Source organism: Gymnodraco acuticeps, unplaced genomic scaffold (genome assembly GCF_902827175.1).
Source record: "Gymnodraco acuticeps unplaced genomic scaffold, fGymAcu1.1, whole genome shotgun sequence".
NCBI lineage: Eukaryota > Metazoa > Chordata > Actinopteri > Perciformes > Bathydraconidae > Gymnodraco > Gymnodraco acuticeps.
The window spans coordinates 639489-664174 of record NW_022989931.1 but is presented as its reverse complement, the minus strand read 5'-3'; the positions used below and the strand labels follow the sequence as shown (position 1 = coordinate 664174).

The 24686-nt window shown below is 41.7% G+C and overlaps 1 protein-coding gene across 1 annotated transcript in view; it reads left to right on the top strand.

Annotated features, from left to right (window-relative positions):
* Nucleotides 1-22805, top strand: part of LOC117542340 (sprouty-related, EVH1 domain-containing protein 2-like) — a 22822-nt gene extending 17 nt beyond the window's left edge. Inside the window, exons 1-6 of the mRNA XM_034209955.1 lie at nt 1-549; nt 14634-14826; nt 15195-15363; nt 15508-15572; nt 21058-21216; nt 21390-22805. The exon at nt 1-549 is cut by the window's left edge and continues 17 nt beyond it. Of these exons, the coding sequence (XP_034065846.1) occupies nt 524-549; nt 14634-14826; nt 15195-15363; nt 15508-15572; nt 21058-21216; nt 21390-22178 (1401 nt within the window). The 5' untranslated portion in view covers nt 1-523 and the 3' untranslated portion in view covers nt 22179-22805. The remainder of the gene's footprint in view (nt 550-14633; nt 14827-15194; nt 15364-15507; nt 15573-21057; nt 21217-21389) is intronic.
* Nucleotides 22806-24686: the final 1881 nt, after the last annotated feature.

Below are 24686 nucleotides of genomic sequence, written 5' to 3'. Positions count from 1 at the left end.
CCCGGCGTCGTTGGAGCTGATCGGCTGCCTGCAATCCAACATGGAGTAGAGAGAGATGGGGCTCTAGCGGGGCCACCCCTCGGTAACAACAGCGACGACGCGCTTTTTACGCACAACTGGAACCGGAGTCGTCGGTGAAAAACATGCGCCTTAGGACTTAAAAACCGGAGTGTGTGCCTTGTGTGTCCGTGTGTGCGTGTGTTTGGGGAGGGGGGGGGGGGTGCGAAGAGAAGAGCTGGATTCGGCTACTAAATTGTCTCTACAGGCTACGGTTCCTATACTGAAGGCGATGGGGGTGTTAAAGTTATAGGAATAGGGGCATTCGCGATCCCGGAGAAAGTGAGTGTCTTCGGGGGAAAAAGTGAGGAAAAAGGAGACGGAGGATCAGCCAGTCGAAGAGCCGACACTCGCACAAAGGCGCAGGGGGGATTTATGCGGAATTGGAGACAGAATCGGAGGTGAAAGAATGACGAGCGAAAAGTATGCAACCGCCGTGGTACATTACCTGAGGTGAAACGAGAAAATGATAGAAGAAACACACCCAAACGAGTAAGTACTGTGCTTCAAATGTTTCTCTCTATCCGCATTTCACTTCTCCCAGTGCCTACAAGTTGTGGATGATAAGAGCAACTCTGAGGAATGTGCATGCTGAAACCCAAAGCTGCTTTTCATGTTATGTTTTGCATTTATTTTATTAGCTCGATGTGATTTGGTGCTGCTGTGTAAAGTAATGCATTGACAAGAGGTTTTTTTAAGGGCCCCCACCTTGGTGTAGACTAGTCTCGAGAAGAGAGAGGAGTAGGAGGAGGAGGGGAATAAGCGTGGGTGGATCGGAAACATTTTCTGAAAGGATCTGAAGCGAGAGAGCAGGCCCTGTTGCAGCGTAACTTAGAAACTCAAACACGCCCCGAAGTTACACCTTTTATAAATACACAAAACAGCGGCCAGCTCACGCACCTCTTGTTTGTGAGTTGTTCAGTAAAAGAGAAAACCCCCACGGCGTTTTACAGAGGCAATTTCGTGTCGTTATTTGGCCACATCTGTGTGTTTGCTCCCAACCGAAGGGGGAAGTCTCACAGGATATGAGATATCCGATATGCCTCATCCGCCATCTCTTTCTCAATCGCCCTCATTTGCATAGCCTACCGCGCTCCATTCATAAAAACAAATACCCAATGTAAACTACGGCTTGCCCTGAACTAAATAGGCTACAAGTCTTTTTGTGTAAGATCACGTATCGTGCTGGTGCTTCATAAGAAATGAAGCTATTACAGATCCGTGCAAAGTGTAGGCCCACAGTCCTGTTTAAACGGCACCCATAGGCCTATATGGAAGCGCTTGAAGCTTAAAATTAGCTTCACCCAGAAGGAACTGTAGCTTAGTCTGACTTACATTCAACACTCTCGGTGTGCTTATAGCTGCACTCAAGTGAAAACAACCACGATTAAAACATTTCTACGTAGCAGAAGAGCCGAAAGCAACCTCTTGTGCAGACATTTAAGCAGGCGTGCCAGCACCATTTACATTATTGGCTCCCAGTTGTTGTTTTTTTACAACTCCATTAGCCTATATCGACAGCTCCTGCCTGACAGACTGCACGGGGCTGTGCTCGGGAGGAATGCCTGCCTTGCAGATCTCTGTTGGCGGGGGTGGAAGGGCGAAGGGCACCGGAGGGGATGTTTGCGCTGCTGTGGCGTGACGCCGGCTCATTCATAAAAGCCGGGCTGTAACCTTCAGCCTGTCCCCATTCATGCGGATGGCGGCAGCCGGCGCACAGAGGCGGTGTGTCACAGGGACAGCAGCCACGGCCGGTAGGCTTTTCTCGTGGCGTGCTGTGCAAATTGGACCACGCCTACGACGTTGTGTGACTTCCGTTTACAAAACAAACGCGTTTTGTCCCTCTTAAAGCTAATATGTAGTTAAATAATTTGTTTTAAAATGTCTTCCTAAGGGCCAATATCGTGACATGAGACTAGATATCACAATATATTTTTGGATATCGCAATATCGTGATCCTTTGGTTGCATTTCAGTAATGTAGTCCTAAGTAATTTTCTGAATCAAACCAAACTTTTTGAGCTTTTTCATAATTTGCCTGCTCATGGGTATTAGACTTCCGTTTACAAAACAAAAGCTATTAGTTTGTTATAGCTAATAAAGAATTTGGTTAAAAATGTATTCCCAAGGTGATATGATATATCAATATCGTGACATGAGACTTGATATCACAATATATTTTGGATATCACAATATCGTGACCCTTTGGCTGCATTTCAGTGATGTAGGCCAAATCTAATTTTATAAATCAACCAAACTTTGTTTGCTTTTTCATCATTTGCCTGGTCATGGGTAATAGACTTCCATTTACAAAACACATGTAGGCCTATGTTGTCCTCCTTATGGCTAATATGTATTTAAAGCATTTGGTAAAATAAAACACAGTGGTTGTCATAGGCCTTCAGTATCTTGATTCTCATTGGCTGATTTGTATCCAGACTCTTTGGCGATAGTCAGTTCCTTCATCTCTGAATATGAATGTATTTTACATAAGCACCTCGTGTGCCTGTAACCTGCTGTCTCATGTCACTTAGCTTGAATAGCTAACAGTTAAAATCATAGAATGTCTTGTAATGTATTTTTAAGCTTATTGAACAGGGATTTTCAACATATTAACTGTCATTTCATTACAGTAAAAGAACGTTTGGCAAACGGTCAGTTTAGGTCTGTGTGTTGTTATTCATTAAGCTATCCTTTTGTTACTTCATTTGATGTGTCATACAAATGCGTTATTTGTTTTATAACCAGAATAAATGTAATCATTGTGCAGTTATCTGCCAGGATGTGTGTTGCGGTTTTCTTATCAGAATTAAACACCGGTTATGAGATTAAGGCCGGGTCAAGGAATAAAAGACACACCTTAATAGCCTTTGTGTCATGTTAAAAGGTGCAGCGGGGTAGCTTTTCTCCTGATTATATACTCTGTGTCATACTAGGTCATTCAAAGCCGCTCTTGTCTGTAATTGACCTTTTTTTATTATGGATAGTGGAGGCATATTTAAAGGTCTTACCTGCTCTGTATACCAATCACTTGAGGCATCAGATATGGCTGTAAATGGCAAAATAAATACTTAGTTGACCAACAATTATGAGATTTTGTCGACCTATTCATAAATTAAATTGAGTTTTTATATGAAAAATCATACAACAGTATCCCTTTGCCTCATAAGTGTCTTGAGAATAAGGCAGTTTGATTTACCTGATCTAGTGTGACACACATATTTAAATGTATTGTTTTTACGACCTTTTATGTCCTATGCATAAATCTAATACCATCAGCTTTCATTTATTTTATTTGGAGGATGTGTCTCTTTGCCCTGTCCTTCTGAGGACATTTATTACCTTTTTATAGAAGTACAACATCTCTCTTGCACACACACACACATACACACACACACACACACACACACACACACACACCCTTTAGAGGCACATCACAGGCAGAGGATGTATTGATCCTGTGTGCTGCTGCAGGGTCAGCATGTGCACAGTCAGTATTGGACAGGAGATGCCCGGTGACATTCAGCTAAGGTCAACGTAGCAACGAAATATAATCCATCCCCGAACAAAAAGCACTCATCAACGGGCAAACGCAGCAGAGAGGAGTTAGCAGGTCTGCATGTTCCCTTTAGCAGGACTGTTCTGTTCCACACACACATCTTTTTCTATGTTAGCAGCATTTGATATTGATGCTATAATAAACCGGACATGTGTGGAGTTTCGGGACATCAAAACGATGCATGATTAGCAGAATAACTTGTAATAAATAATACTATAGAAGTGGTTTCTTTGACAGCAACGCCTTCTGGCTGCTACATTTGAGCATTATGTAACTATTGCACATGTTGTAGTCCAGCTACAGATACATCTGTCACTGTTGTAACACTTGGTGTGTGTCGAAAGTACATTTATTTGTCCTGTTGTACCCACTTCCCCTCTGTGCTTTTATCTGTTCTGCTAAAGTGATTTCCTACATATATAAAATACCAAACCAGAGGATGTGTTGCATTTATATTTTAGATGTACAAATTAAGATCCAAATACAGGAGTTGTACTCAAAAAGTGAGACTGACTTCAACTGCAACATGTGTTTGAGCTGCATTGCATTCTGGTACATCGATGCTGCATTGTAGAATATGGTATTTGTTTGTACTGTCTCTTGACTGATGCAACCTTTCATTTCAAGTGGATGTTTTAGGCCGCTGAAATATTTTCTGTTGACAAACTCTGTGGCTAGCTTACATGTGTTTTATGTAAACAACATTTTCATATACTTAAAAAAGGTACATGTGTAACTGTTAAATAGGTGTAACTATTCATGACAGAGTGTGAAAGAGAGTGATAGTCTTTATTAAGTGTGGTAATCGCTCTTTTTAACAATTACACTTTATTTTATGCTATATTTTTCAATGATTTCAAAAAATAAAGAAAATGGAGAAAGAGCAAAAACAAATAAGAATAATCTGAGTCTGTTTTATCTCAGTAACAGAAAATGTATTAGTGGACATCTGGATAAATATACAAGTACATGTGATCCACAGATAATTAGCAAGTATATATATACATAAATATATATATATATAGTATATGGATCCACAGATAATTAGCGTAACATGATGTAAGTCACACACACAGCAAATATCAATACATATGCCATTTTCACAAACTAACTCCAATTTAATTTTTCTTTTTCTCTCTCCCTGTACTACACACACACACACACACACACACGCATCATGTGGAATAGATCCTTGTTCACAGTGTTTCCGTTATATAATGGCTGGAGCTGTTTATATCTGGAGACCAAACAATGGACCCGGATTGTTAGCTTGTTTTGTTTTTTTATACCAATCTCTGCTCATCAGCTGACTGGATGACCAAGATTATAATAGCTTGAGTTTTCATTCACTTCACTCAGTGTGGTTCCCCTCGTCACACTAGGATACAACAATCCACTGTGCTAGTTACTGAGGAACCAATTTCTTCTCAGCTCTTCAGTGAATGAACTCGGTGAACTCTTAACTTTTTTAGTTTTTACCTCTGTACCTGGAGGATTGTCTTAAATCAACACTCCAGGTACAGTGCAGTACAAATACTGCTTTACTGTACTTTACATGATCCCCTTTTCCGGCATATTTTGACATCTAAAGAAAAGAGGACATAGTTCACAGTTGGTTTTGTGTCTGATGACTCTGCTGTCCACATGAAATTATTTGGCTTTGCAGGCTAAAGAGTTTATTACACTTTTCAAACAAGTCGTCCTCGGCTTTCTTGTCCTTCTTGTACAGCTTCGGATCTTCAGTGTTAAAAGTTAAATGTCTCGTTTATTCACATTCGAGATTCATTAAAAAGTTATGTCAGATTCTTCTTGGAGACGTGATGTTTTTTTTCTTCTGTTGACACAAAAACAAATTCTACAATACATAATAGAGGGACTACAGGCTATTTAAAGCTAACCACAAATAGCACCATGAAACATTGCAGCCCATCATGTGTAGTGGGAAATATACCAGCATATTTAGACTAGGGAAGCCCTAAGAGAACAGTCTTCCTTGTGTTCATTATGCAAATAATGTTCAGTTGGTTTGGCGCCCTGGAGCTGTCCCATGAGTAGATAAACCATTCACTTCTGACAGGTCATGTAAACTACCTGATCAAACACCATGGTTGACATTTTGACGGATGTCGATCCGGCAGCCCGGCTCACTTACATTTGATCCAAATCCTAACCCAGTATAAGAGGATTTGAGGCATTATAGAAGGTATTGTTTGGCTTTTGAGTCGCTTGTAAGAGGGTTAGGGCCAATTAGCTTATTTTTGGTTTGTTTCCACCCTGATAGAGATGGAGGGGCTGCATAGAGGCACCTCAAGGCTGACTTGGATCATGTAGCTGCAACACAATTAGCACTTTACATTGTTTTTGCACCAAACATCTTGCCTTGTTTCTTAGTCCATATAATATAGAAACATGCTTTGAAGTCGCTTGCTCATGCTTGATATAGTGTTTTACGGTTTTGCTAAGCTAAGTTTTAGATGCATGAATTGTGTTTGTTACATGTATAGACTTAAAAACAATCTAACCGACCACATTTTAAAAAAATCAATTTCTACCTAATTTGACACTATTTTACTCACAAAAAGATTAATAACCATTATAATGTCTGAGCTTTGTGACTTGGTCATGTGATGTTATATTCATGCTGTGTTACACAGACCGACATGGGAGCGCTCCATATAACTGCGGCTGATTGACAGAAAGCCGATCAAACGTCCCCTCAGGAGCCTGCAGGGTCAATGGTTGTGAATGAACTCATTTCCCCCACCACTCTCTATTTCTGCCTTTCACATCCTCACAGTGAAAAGAAAACATGAATGAAAGTCAAAATAAATTGTGAAAAACTATATTTGCTATTTCTCTCGAAAGCAGTCAATTTAAACCACAAATACAGTCAAATACTAATACAAAAACTTAAATACACAGAATTGTATTTAAGTTGCCATGATATATATGTGTGTGTGTGTGTGTGTGTATATATATGTGAAGAAAATCTGCATTCCCGCACTCAAAACCATAGCCTTTTTGTATTGTGCTGAATCTTCTTCAGAAGGGGGAAGATTACCAAATGTAATTTATGTAATACAATATTAGGTCCATCAAAGGTAAAATAGATAAAGTAAGACTGAACACATGCTAATAGTCAAAGCAATATTTAAAAAATCCACATATATTCAACTAACAATAACCAAAATCACTCTATTTTCACATTTAAAGTGGCTTTGAGTAACTAGCAAAGGGTTATTATGGTATTTTAACTTGATAAACAATATTAAATCTTCTGCAATTTCTTGGCAGTTATTGTCACTGTATCAGCAGTGTCAGTCCGTGCTGTAAAATACTGTACAGAGCACCAAAAGTAGAAAACCAATAATGTAATAATCCTGATAGTGAAGCCACTTCCTGATCGCTGCAGACAGAGCATGTGGTGTGTGTACGTTTGTGTGCGTGTGTGTGTGGTTCTGTTGATCCGGCAGAGGTGCGGCCAGTCATTCCTTATCAGAGGAAGTATAGCCGCCCTTATCACACATGGTTGGGCTGCCCTCACTGGCCCTTTTATCTGTCACACATGAGCTGGATTCCAGGCCTGATAACCAGCCCTCTTTAGTGCTTTATTGCAATATTGTTACACACAGACCACGTCAGGTATTTATTGCCCACTAACTAGTATATGCTCTAAAAAAGGAATTTAGAAAAAGAGTTTCAGCTCTAATTTTGTGTTGTTTTGATGGTGCTGAATGTGACTTACAGGCAAACACTAAATGGAGCTCAAAAGTTCATAGACCGTGCATAACGTGGCTTGGCAGTGAATCTACAGGTGTGTACTCCACCCATAGCTCACTTCCTCCATTATGATACAGACTTGTTTGCAAGGTGTGGACCTGTCACACAAATAGTATAACACAAATGCTTGAAACACAGCATTGGTGCAATAACTTGTAACCTTTCTTACAAGTAATATAAGTGTTTGCAACTCCATAGAAAATAAACAATTGGAAACTTTGAGATAATGGGTCAGATGCATGTTTATCACACTGTACAGTAGCTGTTTGCTAATATTGTTTTCATATTACAGCCAAGTTAAAGAAATTAAAACCATGAAGGAATTAAGAAACTACTCCTGGTATTAATTTCTGTCTAGCTTGTGGTAAGGCAGCTTTAATTAAAAAGTGTTGCTTAACAATTGATCACATGTCTGCATATGAACACAGATCGTATTGTCACCTATTTGTTGCAACACAAGGCATATTTTTCAGTCGAAAAAAAGCTGTAAAACTAACTTTATGCTTTATTAGCAAAGTCAGTGAGTAGCTGTAGAAAGCTTTTTCCATCAGGTGTTGGTGGAGACTTGGGCTGCACGATATTGGAAAAAACTGACATTGCGATTCCCCCCCCCCTGCGATATATATTGCGATATGAAAACATACAGGAATTGAAGAAAAGACCGTTTTTTCCCCCCGCAAACCATCCTTTCTTGAACTTTAATGCTATACAATTGGGTATTTTTTTAAAACTATATTTAACCGGATGAAGGATTTTAGTAACGGACGTCTGGATCTTAAGTTATCAGAGCAGCAAGCTGAGCTAGCTCGGTTAGCAGCGCCGAACTGCCCTGGAGAAACACATGAAACTACTTTATTCAGTGTTTTACCTTTGATCACCGGGTCCGTTTGCTTTGGAGATTTGATTGTGATTGGTGGTTTGCTGTGCATGCAGAGCGCATGCGCATATCGCGATTATCGTCATGACACGATATATCGTGCAGTCCTTGTGGAGACCAAAGAAGAGCGAACAGTAGACTTTTGTTCGCCATGTTTTCTTTGACATGACTCCAAATGAATGCTAATGTTGTTCTGTATCAACTGGATGTGTAAATAGGCAACAAGTTAGCCATTTCAACCATAAGTGATTTTCTACCCGCTGCCTGAAGTGACTGAAACTACCCGTCGATGTCAGTGCTAAATTATACAGATAGTAAAAAGCGTTATTTGTTCCTCAAAATAAAGGTTAATCAAATGTCAGTGAACATGGAGGCGGGGCACTTAAACCTCCACTATCTTCAACTGCATTATGCTCAATGATGGTGCGTTTGTGTACCAGCTTGTTTTACTCGGTGCTGTTGGTGATAGTCACGATGCTCTCTCACCTAACTTTATATTATATTGAACAGCTGGCGCCTACACTAGCAGAAGGAGCGTGTGAGTCATGGTGGGAGGAAGTCAGCCTGCAGTAAATTACAAATGTGGCCTAAAGACATAAAAAACAACACATTGGTCACCAACAGGCAACAGAACATTGTGGTACAGTAAAATACGTTGAGTGGCTATAAAGTAATACCTGTCTTTGAGAAGTAACAGCCAGGCACACCCTGCACCGGCCTTTGACCTGAATAGCTCATATTAAATTGAACCAGGATGTGATGCATTAATTTATTTCCTTATCTGTGAGGTGTTGAGTTCCCCCGCTTTCTTCCTTTGAGACTGAGTCATCACCAGAGATGGGGTCGTTACTAAAAAAAAAGTAATATATTACATATTACTTTTTTAAAAAGTAATATATTACACTACTTCGTTACTCTCTACATAAAGTAACTCGTTACTTTACTAGTTCTTTACTCGTTACTTTACTCGCAGGGCCGGCCCGCCCCTCTGCAGGCAGATCACACAGACTTCTAAAGTTTCAAATGTTCTCTTTAGTTCAGTTTCCATTGTCGCATAAGACTATAGGGTTGGGAACCGAAACTCGGTTCCAGATGAGAACCGATAAGAAAATGCCGGGTACCGGGTACCCATACAAAATACACAATTTCGGTTCTGCTTAACGGTTCCTAAACGCGGTAGACCCTGTATTCCAGCGGGTCCGTCTGCACCGCGGTGCTGCGGTGACCCGGTGGAATACAGGGCGGACCTGGAGAATCACAGAACGGCCGGTCGTCAGCGGGCCGTTGACGGCCGGCTCGGTTCGCTGACGGCCGGCACCGCCCTTCATTTTTTTAAACGGCATCATATAAATTGCGCTGACAGGCGACAGAGGTCCACAGTTGCCCCGCAGCGATGCTCCCCCGCCCTCCCGTAGACATTTCACGAGCTCAGTCACTTCATAACACCAAAGATAGGTCGCGGTAAACACTCTGAAGTGAGGCTCCACTACACTAAAAAAGAAAAAGAAAAGGCAAAGTGTAATGCCTGTTAATAGCTTGCCACAGGCATAGCTCAGTTAAAATAAAGCACAGCTATTGTGCAATACATTTGTATTGCATGTATATTTTTTAGTAACAATTTCAGTTAAAGCTTTTAAGAATAAATATATTTTTGTTATCTAAACGTTTGACCTCTTTATTTTACAATTTTGGAATCGAAACGGGGAATCGATAAGAACCGGAATCGATAAGCAGAACCGGAATCGAAATCGGAATCGATAAATTTCAAACGATACCCATCCCTACATAACACTGATCCAGATCCTGAATGTTTTCCTATCTGACCATGGCTGTCCTCTGTCTCCTGATATCTGTATATTTTGCGCAGTCTATCTCTGCTCACGCTGTTGCGTCGGCGTGTTCTCCTGCGTGTTGGCCATGTGTTGCACTGGAACCAGACACCGCAAAGACTTCAGTCGAGCACGTACGAACTGCGCATGCGTGAGTGGCAATAACTCTCCTTACCAGCAGGCGGCGGTAGTGTGTATTCGTCATTCAAAACAGGCAACAACCGAAAAACAGAGAAGAAGAACAGACTACGTGATATAAACAAACAACAAATAGCTGTGCGTTAGCTTCACTTTAGCATGTGTTCTTTGCAGGTGCTTGTTGAGGTTTGATTATGACTGATTTTAGTAAGTAACGAAGTAACGCGTGTCGGGGCAATGTTAGTAACTGTAGTGTGATTACTGAATTATAAAAGTAGCGCGGTACACTACTCCGTTACCGACAAAGTAATATTATTACAGTAACGCGTTACTCCCAACTCTGGTCATCACCACACTCTTGATGCACCGGTTCACCTTAAAGAGACTTTGAAAAGAGCAGCTTGAGTCTGAGCATGTGATCATTGAAAATGACCTCAAGCTACCTTTTTTGTTTCAAACATTTGGTTGGAAATAAAGTTGTGTGTGCTTCACAAACACGGGATTATAAATACAACCGTCTTTTCTTAAGGTGGACGTCACCATCCTTTTTCCATCATCTGTACCTCGTGCCACATTCGTGCGGACGGAATTAGATTCACAGTTCCCAAACGTACGAGTGTGTATTTGTGCATGAATGTGTGGTCACTCCCAAGTGTATTAAAGTAGCGCGTTGATGCTGGTTGTGGCTGTCTGTGTGTTCCAACCACAGATTGCAGGGTATGTCTGCAGACAGGGCTCTAAACATGGGTCACAAGACGAAACCAAAATGTGACAAGTTCATCGCAGAGAGCCGGTGTCATGTATCTTAACGCACATGTGCTTATATAGCGCAGAATTGTGTGTTATTTCTGTATGCGGGTGCACTGGATGTGTGGTTCTGTATGTGCCTGGTGTCGGACATGTGTTTGAGTCATGCTAAACCGTGGTGGTGTTTCGGTATAAAAAAGCAGCCGTGTGGATTTTCACTGTAAACATGTTCAGTGTCGGAGGCAGAAAAGACATCCTACTGGAATCAAAGTGTGTGTGTTGTGGTTTCTCAATACAGTTTTTGCTGTCAGATAAGGATAAAACCCAACATTATTCAGACATGCATGTTTATTTTAAAACGAGGGTAGTTTATCTGAATAACTCACCACAGATTTTTATCATCAGTCCGTTTTTTAAAACCTACTCTTTAAATCTTTTTTATTTCTGTAGTTGTTTCTGCCATGCAAAAACATTTCCAGCATATGTAAAAAGGCGCAGTTATTGTCAAGAAAGCACTGGTGTAAAAAGTACATTTACTCAAGTTCTGTTATTTAAGTACATTTTTAAGGTACTTGTACTTTCTTTAGTATGTTCATTTTATGCTACTTCATATTTCTGATCCAATTATATGGATTAAGATGATTGGCATTACAAAAAAGTATTTCTTATTCTGATTGTGTTCACATCCATGGAACCTTTATAATCCAGCAATCCAATAAATGGTCATTCTGCATAATGACAACTTTTAGTTTTGTTACTTTATGTCAAGTTTGATGCTTATACTACTACTTGCGGTGTGTTGCAGCACATTAAAACATGTAAACATGCCATATTAGAGTCAACAAGTACAATTATGAAACCTAAAAATGAGTAAGTGCGCCCTTTTAAGTAACATTTTGAATACCAGACTTTTACTTGTATCAGAGTACTTGTACACAAGGGTATAATTACTTTACTTTAGTAGAAGATCTGAGTACTTCTTCCACCACTGCAAGAAAGTTAGTGCTCTAAGAAAGATCTTGCATATAGAAAAGCACAAGTCAACCATGAAGACATAACGTTGATTAATAATCCAGTTGTTAAAGACCTAGCTGACAGGTCTTATTCAATGAAGCTGCTGGTAAACGACATTCCTTCCTCTCAAATCAGGAAATAATGGGATTATAAATAGATCATTGACGTTTCTGTTTTCGATTTCCATTATTATTATTGTTGCCATTCAAGTTTCCCACGTGGCTGAATATTTTCCTCCGCCCATTGTGGTTTGATGAATGAAACGACGCCTTCCTACAAACTGTACCACGAACAGTTGCAGCCTGCCAATAACAACTATACTTTTCCAGTGTTTTTATTTTGAATCTCCACCGTCTCCACAGTCTTAATTTACTGCTATTTGTTTAAGAAATACTTTTGCTAGTATTAACTTCCTTTCCCTTACACAATAAACTTTAAATATCTGAAAGGAAAAGTCTCATTTGAAGACAGGGATTCAGAGGAAGTATTTTCTAAGTGTTTGTTTGTGTGTGTTTACATGAAAGTGCAAACCTTGTAGGATAATCTGTGGTTGCTTTTCTGTACGGGTTGTTTGTGCTCTGTCACCCAGTCAGTTTGTCTGTCATTCAGTCAGTTTTATGAATGTGTGTGGGCGGGACTCGGTGAACCAGTTTTGCCACCTGTGTGTTCGTGTGTGTGTAAATGTGTGGGTGTGTGTGTGTACATCAAATCCCTGGGACTGTCTGTAAGCTAATTATATAACAACACCTCTCTCATTCACTCCTACTTGTCCTCTCTCTATCCCTCTGCCGCCCAGACACACACACACACACACACACAGTGCAGCATGGATGGAATATACACAGAGTCAGAGGTACATCCTGTTATTGTCGGATCATTCATGTGTTCAGTGTGTCCCTGTGAGGGTGGCGGCTGTCATGCTCACGCTTGACAATGTTTTTTGTATTTTAAAATTCACTCTCCATTGTATCGTCTCATGTTAAACTCACTGTCTATCGACTGCAGTGCAGAGGGAGTTTTTGTCATGAATTGTTTTGCAGTGCTGTTTAGACTAAACTGTAGCTGTTGTTGTATGGAGGCTTCACAAACTAACCGAAGCTGCAAGACAATTACTCTGGTTGAATCTGTGAACGATACGTCTCATAATCACTGCATCTGGTGATGAGAATTATTATTTTTTTAAATACATTACGAGTGTATGAAACGTCAGATAATCGCCAACCTGAGTAAAAGGGTGATGACTTCAAGTTGTGTTGTTTTGTTATTGCCAACAATATTAAAAAGAGCCATAATGGGAAATACTCCTCACACTTACCATGTCTTTGAAAAGCCTATGTGTTTATGTAAATCTTTTTTAATCGACGATGACACGTTGTGACTTAATTAGCTTCTTTCTGCTATTTATAAAGCATTGATTTGAGGATATTGAAGTCATTAAAAGGTCAACATCTTGTGTTTTTTCTCATAGTTTAAAGGTATTATTAACAGCACTTTTTGTTATACTTTAATAGTGACAGTTGAAATACAGCCAGGCAGTAAATGATTTAGAGGGTGAATTATTACCTCAGGAAAAGGTTTAATCGAGGTGTTAAGATATGCAAATTGTGACTCTTTGTTTCAATTAAGTTAGTAGATGACATCCTAATACAACAGCCATATGTATTCTATATTGCATTTATTTAAGCGAGGTGGCCTATCTCTGCTGTAATATCGTTTGATTCTTTTGGTGGCTAAGTATATGATTGAATGATCATCCCATTTTGAAATGAACTTCTCGCTGAACTACCTCCACAGTAAATGCAACACCGGGCTGCATATACATTAAAGTGTGTGTGAGTGTGTGTTTGTGCAGACTTCTCCCGGTGCGACACCTCCCACCTCACACAGCGAGGACGAGGCGAAGTCGTGACTTAAGACGCCCTCAAACATTCTGCTTTGTGTGAAGGCAGATCTATAATTGCCGGCTGTGGCATTAACACACTCTTAAGAATTAAAACTTGAGTTTGAGTTAACAGAACAGATACTTCTCACAGGTTGGGGCCAGGATGAAATGATTGTTGTTTCCTGAGGAATCATTTTTGTTTGCTGAAGAGTTTTTGTGTTGCGTGGAAAGGATTTGGTTCATTAATGCTTACCTGGTATCTTCTCACAGTGATGTTTTTAAAGTCAAAATGATTCTTGTTGTCATTGATCTTACAGCGAATAGGTGTAGTTGCATTGTCTTTGTATTAGTAACAAAAATAGCTGTGTATTTGACAACTCACCTTATTCTAATCAATCTGGAACATAATAATACAATAATCTGATATTAATTTTGGATTAGTTTTAATATCAGTTTATCTGTGTGTTTATCTGTGTGTTTAACTAGGTGTAACGGTTTTGTTCTTATTACACAATAACATGCAATCATGTGGTGGGTGGTGGCGATTTTGAGATGTTTTTGCTTTCATTCATAGCTGCTGCACATATTAACTAACATCATCAACAAATAGGAACAAGACAAATTCTATATGAGCATATACATGCATTTTGAGACCTATTGACTCTTTAGATTATAACCCCACCCTACTTTATATTATAAATCAGACATTTCCGATAGCATGCTAATAGTTCTCCCTTTTTTCTCTGTGCAGTGACAGCTACATCGTGCGTGTGAAAGCGGTGGTGATGACGCGGGACGACTCGAGCGGAGGCTGGCTGGCCGAGGGTCCCAGCGCTCTGAGCCGGGTGGGGGTCTGCCGCCTGCTGCCGCCCGAGATGGGGCTGCTGCCGACCTCCAACGGCTCTCAGTTCATCATCCGGGGGGAACGGCTGCGGGACAAACAGGTACACACACACACACACACACACACACACACACACACACACACAGACACACACAGACAGACAGACGGGTGGTTTTTGTGTGGATACAAGCTACCGTATTAGCTTGGATCTGTACTTTTGTCTGTTGTGCGTTTATGGGTTTGTATTAATTTGCTTCAATGTGTTTTTAATATGTGCCGTAATTGCTTTGCTAGTGTGTTATTATATCTAGTATGTCTTTTTTTAATAACATCAACCTGCAAACAACTGTAGACGATAATTAGCCTCTATCGCTACATCAGGCACATAATGGACCTTCCGTACACCAAATTAAATCTTTATAAAACATATGGTTAGGTGTAATTAATATGGGTATTTTCTTCCAACAGGTGATCCTGGATTGTCCTCTGAGGAAGGACCTTGTTTACACCATAGCTACGCCCACGTTTCACCATTGGAAGGTGGAGAACATGAAGTGTGGGCTCTCCTTTCAGAGTCCAGCTGAGGCCAGAGCGTTCGACAGAGGCGTACGGAAAGCTATCGAGGACCTGGCTGAAGGTACGGCGAACAACGAATAGACGCACACAACTTTTTTTGACAAGGCCTATCTGCTGTCAGACGATGAGCTGCAGAGTTAACCATGTGAAAAAGTTATCCTTGAGTTTTTGATAGTTGAATTAAAGGATGTTTTCTTCCCCGTAGGCTCCACAACCTCATCTACAGCACTCCAGAATGAGGGCGAGCTGGGTGACGACGACGTCTTCACTGTAAGTACATTACTATACTATGCAAGTACTTAATATGGGCTGAGGAGAGATGAAGTGCTATCATGTTACAAAGTAAGGTGTCATGGTACAATCACTAGTATGTTTCAAGGCTAAAGAAAATGCCCATGACCATTTATTCAATAAAAACCAAGAGGTGCCTAAACATTTCTCCTTTCCTGGTTTTGTCCATGAAGCAGGAAGTGTTTAACTTCACTCCAGGTCCCCTCCCTGTGTCACGTATACCTGCTGCAGCACAATAAATGTGTGTGTGTTGTGGGATTGTGTGTCTGTTGTTTGTGTGTCAGGGCCTCTCTACCTTAAGTCAGCATGAAGGTCCCCCTCCCCCTACTCCGTAACCTGACACCAGGAGCAGCAGGCAGGGTCACAAGGTCACTTCCTGTATCCCACCACCTCTCTCCCTCCTGACGACCCCGCCCCCCCTCCTCCCTCTCTCACCCACCCTCCTGGTTGAAAAAGAGAGCCGCCACCAAACTAGCAGCTAGCAGCTGTTTCCCAGCTTAGTGCGGGAAGGTGATTTACGAGAGGAAGTGCCTCGTGGTTCATCTTTGACTCGAGCTGTCTGTAAGGGCCAAGACTAATAGGTGCTCTGCTGGGAGTGTACAGCCACCACAGAGACGCATACAAACACATGAGGGGGGGGGGGGGGGCTACAGCGATGTCAGAGGGTGGAGCAATTCCTCAAATGAAGCATCAGGTTTTCAGGAAAGTAGGAACTTTTAGTGCAACAAATTCAAGGCGATTCATTGGTGTTGTTGCTTTAAAAGCTGCCATATTGACCCCAAATGACACTCGGCTGCTCACTTTTATAGCTATGTGGAGGCTCATGATAACACAAATAATGACATCTCCTCCATTTATATATGTAAGAATTATGCAGGAAACTACTGAGATCATTGCAACGTTTTTGACGGCTTCATTATTTAAGCACGTTGAGAGCTCGCCACAAGCTCAAACGGCCCTGAAAATCACCTAGACTGGGGACTGATTTTGCATTTCTACTTTTAAATGTGTACCTGAACACATGACAGACATTACAGCTAGCAGCCAGCTGACCTACACACACACACACCTTTATATATATATACAGTCGATGACACACACACACACACACACACACACACACACACACACACACACACACACACACACACACACACACACACACACACACACACACACACACACACACACACACACACACACTCTTTGCCAGCATTAGAGGAATTACCAGCCTGTGGTCTGTATTTGAAATCCAAAAAAACAACAGTATTTATGATAAAATCCAGCCTGCCACTTAACAGGCTATCTTTAAACCGTCTCGTTATATGTGTCTGATGGCTAGCGCTTTTAATTTAAGCTTTGCACTGGTGAAGTCATCAAAAGGAGCTGTGGTAGACAACAAATAACATGATTGAAAGCACAGAGCATTGAGTGCAGCCACTACAAATTGTGCAGGGCATATGAGGTCTTGCAGGGGAAATACAAGGCTAAGGAATTTCACTATTTCCTTCAGCAAGCCTTATCTTGTCTTGTTAATAATCATCTGACTGTCAAGTGTATAATCAACAATCACACTTAAATTAACATCCATGGGATATGGGTTCATTTCTGCTTGTGCTCCTCTCAGCCAGTGCTAATGACCTTTCCTAAAGTTAGCGGTGGCGGTAGTCGTGGACAGGGGGAAATGCAGCAGCAGATTTACAGTCTTTAGGGTGGAGGGGGCGAAGCTAGGATGGACATACTTCCCTAAATGATTCCTTGTTCGCCAAACCTAAACTTAACCCAACCCTTCCTCTGTCCCTCCCTTCAGCACGTCTCCCCTCTCTCTCTCTCTGTCTCTATTTTGGCTCATTCACAACAGGGGGAGTGAGAGCTATTGAAGCAATTCTGGGCTCATCCCAGGAGAGCGAGACGGGCCTGTTGAAGGATGAATCCTCCCGAGCTTTTGAGTCGGGACATGTTTTGTGTCAGAAAATAACTTGAAATGCCCTCTGTTCAGCCTTGGGCCAGAATATATAGAGAGAGGATGTCCAGAAATACAAAGTCTCCCCCTCAACTCCTCTCTGTTTGCCTCTTGGTAAAAGCCTGGTCTGTGTTTTGAATTAGTTTCAGCCGTGGAGGCCAGAGTCGACTGGTTTTAAACCGTATCGGCTCCTCCCCCCCGGTAATGTCTTCTGCAGGGGGGCGGGCCCGGAGAGAGGCAGCATGTTATGTTATTTTTGGCCGGCTGCTCTGGGGGCTTTGTAAGAAAGCTGGGGGAAATTCTCAGCATGGCGGTATCCATGTGGGGACAGACGGACAGACACACACCAGATCGTGCTCGTATAACTCTGGCAAATAATTGTTTGCATTGGTTAAAGGGCCAGGTTTTGACACACGGGACACATATTTTGTCAATTTAATAAAGGGTGAGGGGAAATTACGTTTTACTAGGAGGATATGTTACCTGACAAGAAACCGTGGTAAAACTGCAATTTATATAGTTGATGCAGTTCAGTGAGGAGAAACAATGTTGATTTTGTTTTGACAACCATAGTAGATCAGAATCAGAATACCTTTATCATTAGTCCCACAGAGGGGAAAGTTGCATCGTTAAAGCAGCAAAGAGCCACAGACAGCTTAATGTTACATTTGTTAAAAAAAAGTACTAAGTTATGATAGAATAAAAGTAAAAAATAAATACTTTTCAAAATACAAATCCTGTAACAGTTCTTAGGATTTAGCAGCCAGGTATATATTACAGTTATTAATGGCATATGTATATAATAATGTATATATTGCACATATTGCACATAGTTTGATGGTATTTAACAGCAGCAAGTTACACAATTACAAAATGCAAAAAACACACCTTGTATAACATCTGTTTGAAGCATATCGAGGGATGGAGGGAGTCTCAAAATCTTAACTAATATTTGTTCTCACATAGAGCCATCAATAGGTTGTTATGTGTGGTTTTGAGTGACGTTTTAAAAAAGAAAAAGTTAGATGGATTGCTCTAAGATGTTGAGCACACTTTCATGTCCCTCCCAGGATTAATTGAAATCACTTTGTTGATCCCTTATTTTTTTAATAATTCCAATTTTGGGTTTATTGAAATCCCCCTTAGCAGTGGTAACAACACGGCAGCTTCTCTTCCTGGGGTCTTCAAAATGTTTAAACACAATTTAAAAGACAATTACTGACATCTATATGAGACTCAACTTTACGCACAAGAACATTAACACAAAACGATAATGCAGATCCTGTCTAGTAGGCTACACCAGATGGCTCTAGACAACGTATTTTTATTTAAAAGGCCACACGCCTCCTCTAATTACAAATAAATAATGATAGATAGCTCTGTACATGAATAGCACACCATTAAGCACATGTTAGCATGCTAACAGGCTCAACTGAGATGATGGATATGTTAAACATGCTAGCAATGCCATTGTGATCGTATGGCCATGCTAGTGTTAGCATTTAGCTGAAATCACTGTGCCTAAGTACAGCCTTCACAGAGCCATTAGCATTGCTCTGGACTCTAGTTTCATCATACTGTACATTGCGAGCAATCTAGGGGTTCAGTGTCTTGCTCAAGGACACTTCAACATGTGTTCAGGAAACATGGGTTTGAAACACCAACCTACTTTGCTAACTGAGATACAGCCAACATGTATTTATTTTAGTATTTCCAGTAAAAGTTGAGTACAACCGGGAACATTTGAGTACAATGAATATTACATTTCACTCAGGTTGATTTTTCTTTCCTTTTTATGGGGTGAAATCTCATCAGTTCAGGGAAAAAAGAAAGCTTATAAATCTTATTGCTGCTGGCAGATGTTGACGAGGTAAAATAAAGCCAAACCTTTATCGTGGACAAGCTTGTAGACCCTTGATACAAGTTTATATTGCATTATTGACCCATGGTGCTCAAAGCATGGTTAAACAAATGCAGACAGATACAGATCTTTTTATTTTCAACAAAATAGGCTAACATTGAGTTACGAAAGGTGTTGTGAGGACAGCATATTATCTAATCTATTGTCGGTAGATGCTGAAACTTTAAACCCTCCAAGAGATAAAACCAGTTCTTCTTCTCACACACAATTGGGTCCAACACATCTTGAATATCTCACCCGTAGGCCAACACATAACCAGGATGACATGATGAGACAGGGGTCCTATCAGCTGGTACACCCCGACCCCCCACAGAGGCTGACCCCCAGTGTGCCGGTCTGAAATCTGTCTGTCTGAGCGCTACACGGCTGTGAATCGACTGTCTAGTGTCTGGCCAAGGTTTGAGTTGGAGGGGAGCCCTGACAGGCTTTAGCGGAAAGGGGACAGGATACTGTTCACACAAACACACACACCGACCGACCGACCGACAGGCGGGAGAAGTGGAAAAGAGAGAAGGGAAGGAGGAATGTGTAGAAAGTGAATTTGAGGGAAGGAGGACAGGTTGTTGGGGGTGAGGACGAGGACGAGGAGAGGCCAAAAAAAGGCGAAACTGCAAAAAATGTGTGTGTGCAGATTGCTAGCTTCGTGATATCAAGTCAAGCCACCAGCTTGATCTCAAGCATGATAAATAATTATCTAACCTGTCAAACAATGTCTCTATTGAAGTGGATTCAACAGTTGAAGGTTTTATACATTTGATAGTTGTTGATTTTAGAGCTGAAAGGATTAGTCAAATACACCTTATTTCATTTCAGGGTTAGGGGTGTAAGAAAATAAGGATTATTTTCATTCTGGGAAATGTTAATTCCTTTGTTCAGACTACACATGTATTGCTGTGGTGTTTAATGGTAAAGGGTCTGTAATGAATGCAACTGCCGATCTGTTCCGATTGTATGAAAAAGTTGTATTTCTTTACTCGGATTGGATGCTTATAGGTGGTGTGTTTTTTATACTATAACAGTAACGCAATATGTTGTATTTCAACCACTTTTGGGTTTATTAAAAATATATACTTTGAGTTTTCACCTCATAAATGCAAACTTATGGAGTCTTATTCATCAGTCTTGTGATACATTTGGCTTTTATTAAGGTTATAATGTTCAGTTTAAAGTGTGTTAGAGAGGTGTTCAACTATAGGATCATTTTGGAGGCTGCAGTTTGTGCTGCCATTGGATAAACCAAGGTGTTTCTAATATTTTGTCCATACCATTTATATAAACCACGGATATCCTATTCTATCCTAATTTATGTGTCCTTGCTACAGTGTTTTCTTCTTGCCTGTTGCAGATGTTTTATGGCAGATGTTGTTTATAAAAGTTTAACTCGCACACAGGGATCCAAATGTGGATCAAGTGGCTTGAAAACGGGGCTCAAGCTTCCTGTTTTTCCCAATCAGAGCTTCGCCAAGGCTTCCTGTTTTTGTTTGTCCAATCATGGCGTCCTTTCGCAATAACTATTTGTTTGGCGCATCCAATCTCAGAGCAGCTTTTGACCGGCATCCTGTGTTTGTTTGTGTCCTCAGAACACCACAGACAGCTCATCCAACTCCTCCCAGAAACTGGAGAGCTCTCTGCCGCCGCTCGAGTCCTCGCCCCTTCCGCAGAGACACAAGTGCATGCTGGGACATCGCCACGATCTCCACGACCCCTACCGGCTCACAGACCACTACTTCATGGACCAGGTGAGACATCCAGTAACATCGAACAGTGATGCAAAGAGAGTCACATTAAATTATTTAGCTATTTATTTATTTACACTCTATTTATTTACACTCAATATATAGGTATTTACCAGTTACAAGTATGAGTTTTTACAGCCAGCAGTGTTTAACATTCATTCTGTCTTTCTCCTCAGCCGTTGTCTCGGCTTCCCCGCCATGTCACCTTCCAGGAAGACGAGGAAATCGTCCGCATCAACCCTCGGGAGCGGAGCTGGGAACGAACCACCGAGCGCCACTATGGACGCCCGTCGGACCGCCCCTCTTTCACGGGCTACGAGGACTACCGACACGCCACCGTGCGGGACAAGTTTATCCAAATGGAAGACTCTGAGTCGTACGTCCACTTTGCCAAGACAGAGTCGCAGAAGCACGACTACACCTACCCTCTGGCCCCCACCCTGTCGCCCTCAGACTCTGACCCCGCTCTCGGACCCTTGGTCAATAAGGGCCAGGGCGGCTCGTACCGCCAGGGCTTCTCCTCGGTGGTCTCCGTCCAGCCTCGATCCTTCCTCCCGAGCTCCTCACCGTCCACAAATGGCGGGAAGGGGCGAAAAGAGGACGGGTTGGAGCGCGCTCAGTGTGAGCATTGCGGCGAGGCTTTTTACATCACCGACAACAGGAGAGGTCGGTGCCACGATGCGCCGGACCCTGTGCAGGGGTGCATCCGGAGGGTCAGCTGCATGTGGCTGGCAGACACCATGCTCTACCACTGCATGTCAGACCCAGAGGGGGACTATTCGGACCCCTGCTCCTGTGACGGGGGCGAGGGCGGAGGTGGAGGCCGATTTGGCTCTCGCTGGTTAGCGCTGCTCGGTTTATCTCTGGTGGCGCCGTGCCTTTGTCTCTACCCGCCACTCCACGCGTGTCACCGGGCGGGGCTGAGGTGCGGCTGCTGCGGAGGCCGACACAAAGCCCTGAGCTGAGGAGAGGAACAATGACAAAAACCTAAAAACCCAACGCAAGCACAGGGAAAGGGAAGGATGGGGATGGACACGGAGGGGACAAAGTGGCTGCTCACTCTCTTGCCTTGGTTTCTCTGGGATTCTCTACAAATTCCAGACACTGAAATAAGCCAAATATAAAAACAGTTGGTGCATTTTCTGAACGGCCTGGGAAGATAAGCTCCCCCTTACGGCAGACAGTTCTCTCAGCTCTCCACGTGGCCATTTCATGCTCTGTTTCTAGAGAGAGAGAGAGCACTCTTTTTCAGGGGGCCTTTTTTTTTTATAGCTGACCTATATGTCATGTATCACATATGCAGGTACTTTATACTTTGTACACTGACTCGGCGTCAAAGAACTTGAATTGTTTCTTTGTTCTTTTTTTTTCTTTCTCCTTTGATGTACGCGTGGCCATTTTGTTTATATTCTATTCCAATATCAGGCCCGCTCAACTCCAGCTACAAGAGAATCAGACACTACACCTCTTTGTGTGTGTGTGTGTGTGTGTGTGTGTGTGTGTGTGTGTGTGTGTGTGTGTGTGTGTGTGTGTGTGTGTGTGTGTGTGTGTGTGTGTGTGTGTGTGTGTGTGTGTGTGTGTGTGTGTGTGTGTGTGTGTGTGTGTGTGTGTGTGTGTGTGTGTGTGTGTGTGTGTGTGTGTGTGTGTGTGTGTGTGTGGTGTGTGTGTGTGTGTGTGTGTGTGTGTGTGTGTGTGTGTGTGTGTGTGTGTGTGTGTGAGCTAACAATGCGCACCGAGGCCTTTTGTTGTCTATACTGCAGCTTATAGTAAAGCTCATGTATATAGTCTACATAGCTCTCCACCATCGACATCTTCTTTGTTCGCCGAAACAAACGTGGTACTCATCTTAATCTTCTAATATCCCAAAGATTCTAGTTTTTATCCTATTTATTTCTCACTGAATTGATCTACCAGCAAAAAGGGTGCTGGGTTGTGATTCACTCAACTAACGAGACGGTGCTTTAAATCAAGCTAGCATTCGTCTCCCTGCTCCTTTCACGTTATTTCAAACAGTGCCTAAACTTTCACCTAAACCAGTCTTATAATTCCAGTCAGTTTCTTGACACATACACACAAAGCGGTGTCAGACTATAAGGCTCTGATTTCCTCATCCTCCACAGAACCTTAGTCAGCAGTCAAGGATGAAAGAAAAAAACAAAACAATCAGAGATACCATTAAACTTGGTTCCCGTTATGCCTTAAAATGTGGAGTCTGGCTCCAAACTTCACCCCCATCCCTCTGAAGATGTCTGCTTTAATGAAAAGCGTGAGCACGGTTACGGCTCCAAGCAATCAGCCTCAACACATACTCTTTTTAAATTGGTTTAAACTATTTTTATACTGAAAAGGAACTTTTAAGAAGGTTCTGATCAAGTGTGTAAACTAAGGACTCCAGTGTGCTTGCGGTGTACAATCAGCTCCCATCTTTTAGCCTCGTCCTTCAATGAAGCCCACCAGTCACATACTGTATGAGTAACAGCGGTAACAGAGACTAAAACTGTTATAAAATGATAAATGTAAATACATTTCTTAAAAACTCCTTAATAGTGAAAATTAGTACAAAAGCTTTTGTTGCCTAAAAGAAGTTGTGAATGACCTTAGGCCTCTAAAATTTCACTACAGCAATGTAGTGAGTTTTATTTTACACTTATACATAAAGATGTGTCCTTCTTCTGTTGAAAGAAGAATAATCTGACATTTTAAGAAACAAGATTTGTTTGAGGAAAAGATGGATACACTGTCTTGTCTCTGAGCCTGAAGCAGGTTAGCTTAGCTTAGCATTGACATTGAAACGGGTGTTAACCGCTAATTTCGCTTTATCTGAATTCTGAAGGTAATAAAATACACCTATGGGTATATTTAAAACTCACTCTTCAATAAATATATAATATAACGTTTGTTTTAGAAACTAAAGTGTAAGAAGCTATGCTAGCTGTTACAACTTGCTGAAACCTCCATAACATGTGACTGTTGGGCCAAAAAGCTGACCATCACAAGGGCGCCTTACGCCTAGGGGATGTGACCGGGAAGACGATCCTCTTTTAAGAATTACAAAGAAAAAGGATTAGCAAGACATCAGTAGGGTCCCATTGGTAAAGAACGGTAGTCCAAAAAAACGGCTGAAATGCTGGAAACAAACATCCACCCCTGATTGTTTTGCCAAGGAAATGTCACTTGCTGTAGTTGAAATACAGAATGCCTGAGGATGTCCTTTTCCCTTCCCTGGTTGTGTCTGTTTCATACATCCTGTGTGTTTGTGTGTGTGTGTTTTTCCCACATCCCTTTCCCTTCTCCTGCTCCTTGATCCAAAGCTACTGGGATCAGCTGAAAATGCCATCACATGCAAAATTAACATCTATCCAGTATAATCAGATTCTACGATGATGTGATGTTTCAGGGACGGGACCAATCAGATTGGAAAGAGTGTGTGTGTGTGTGTCTGCGTTAATCTTTTTTCTCTCTGTCTCGTCCGG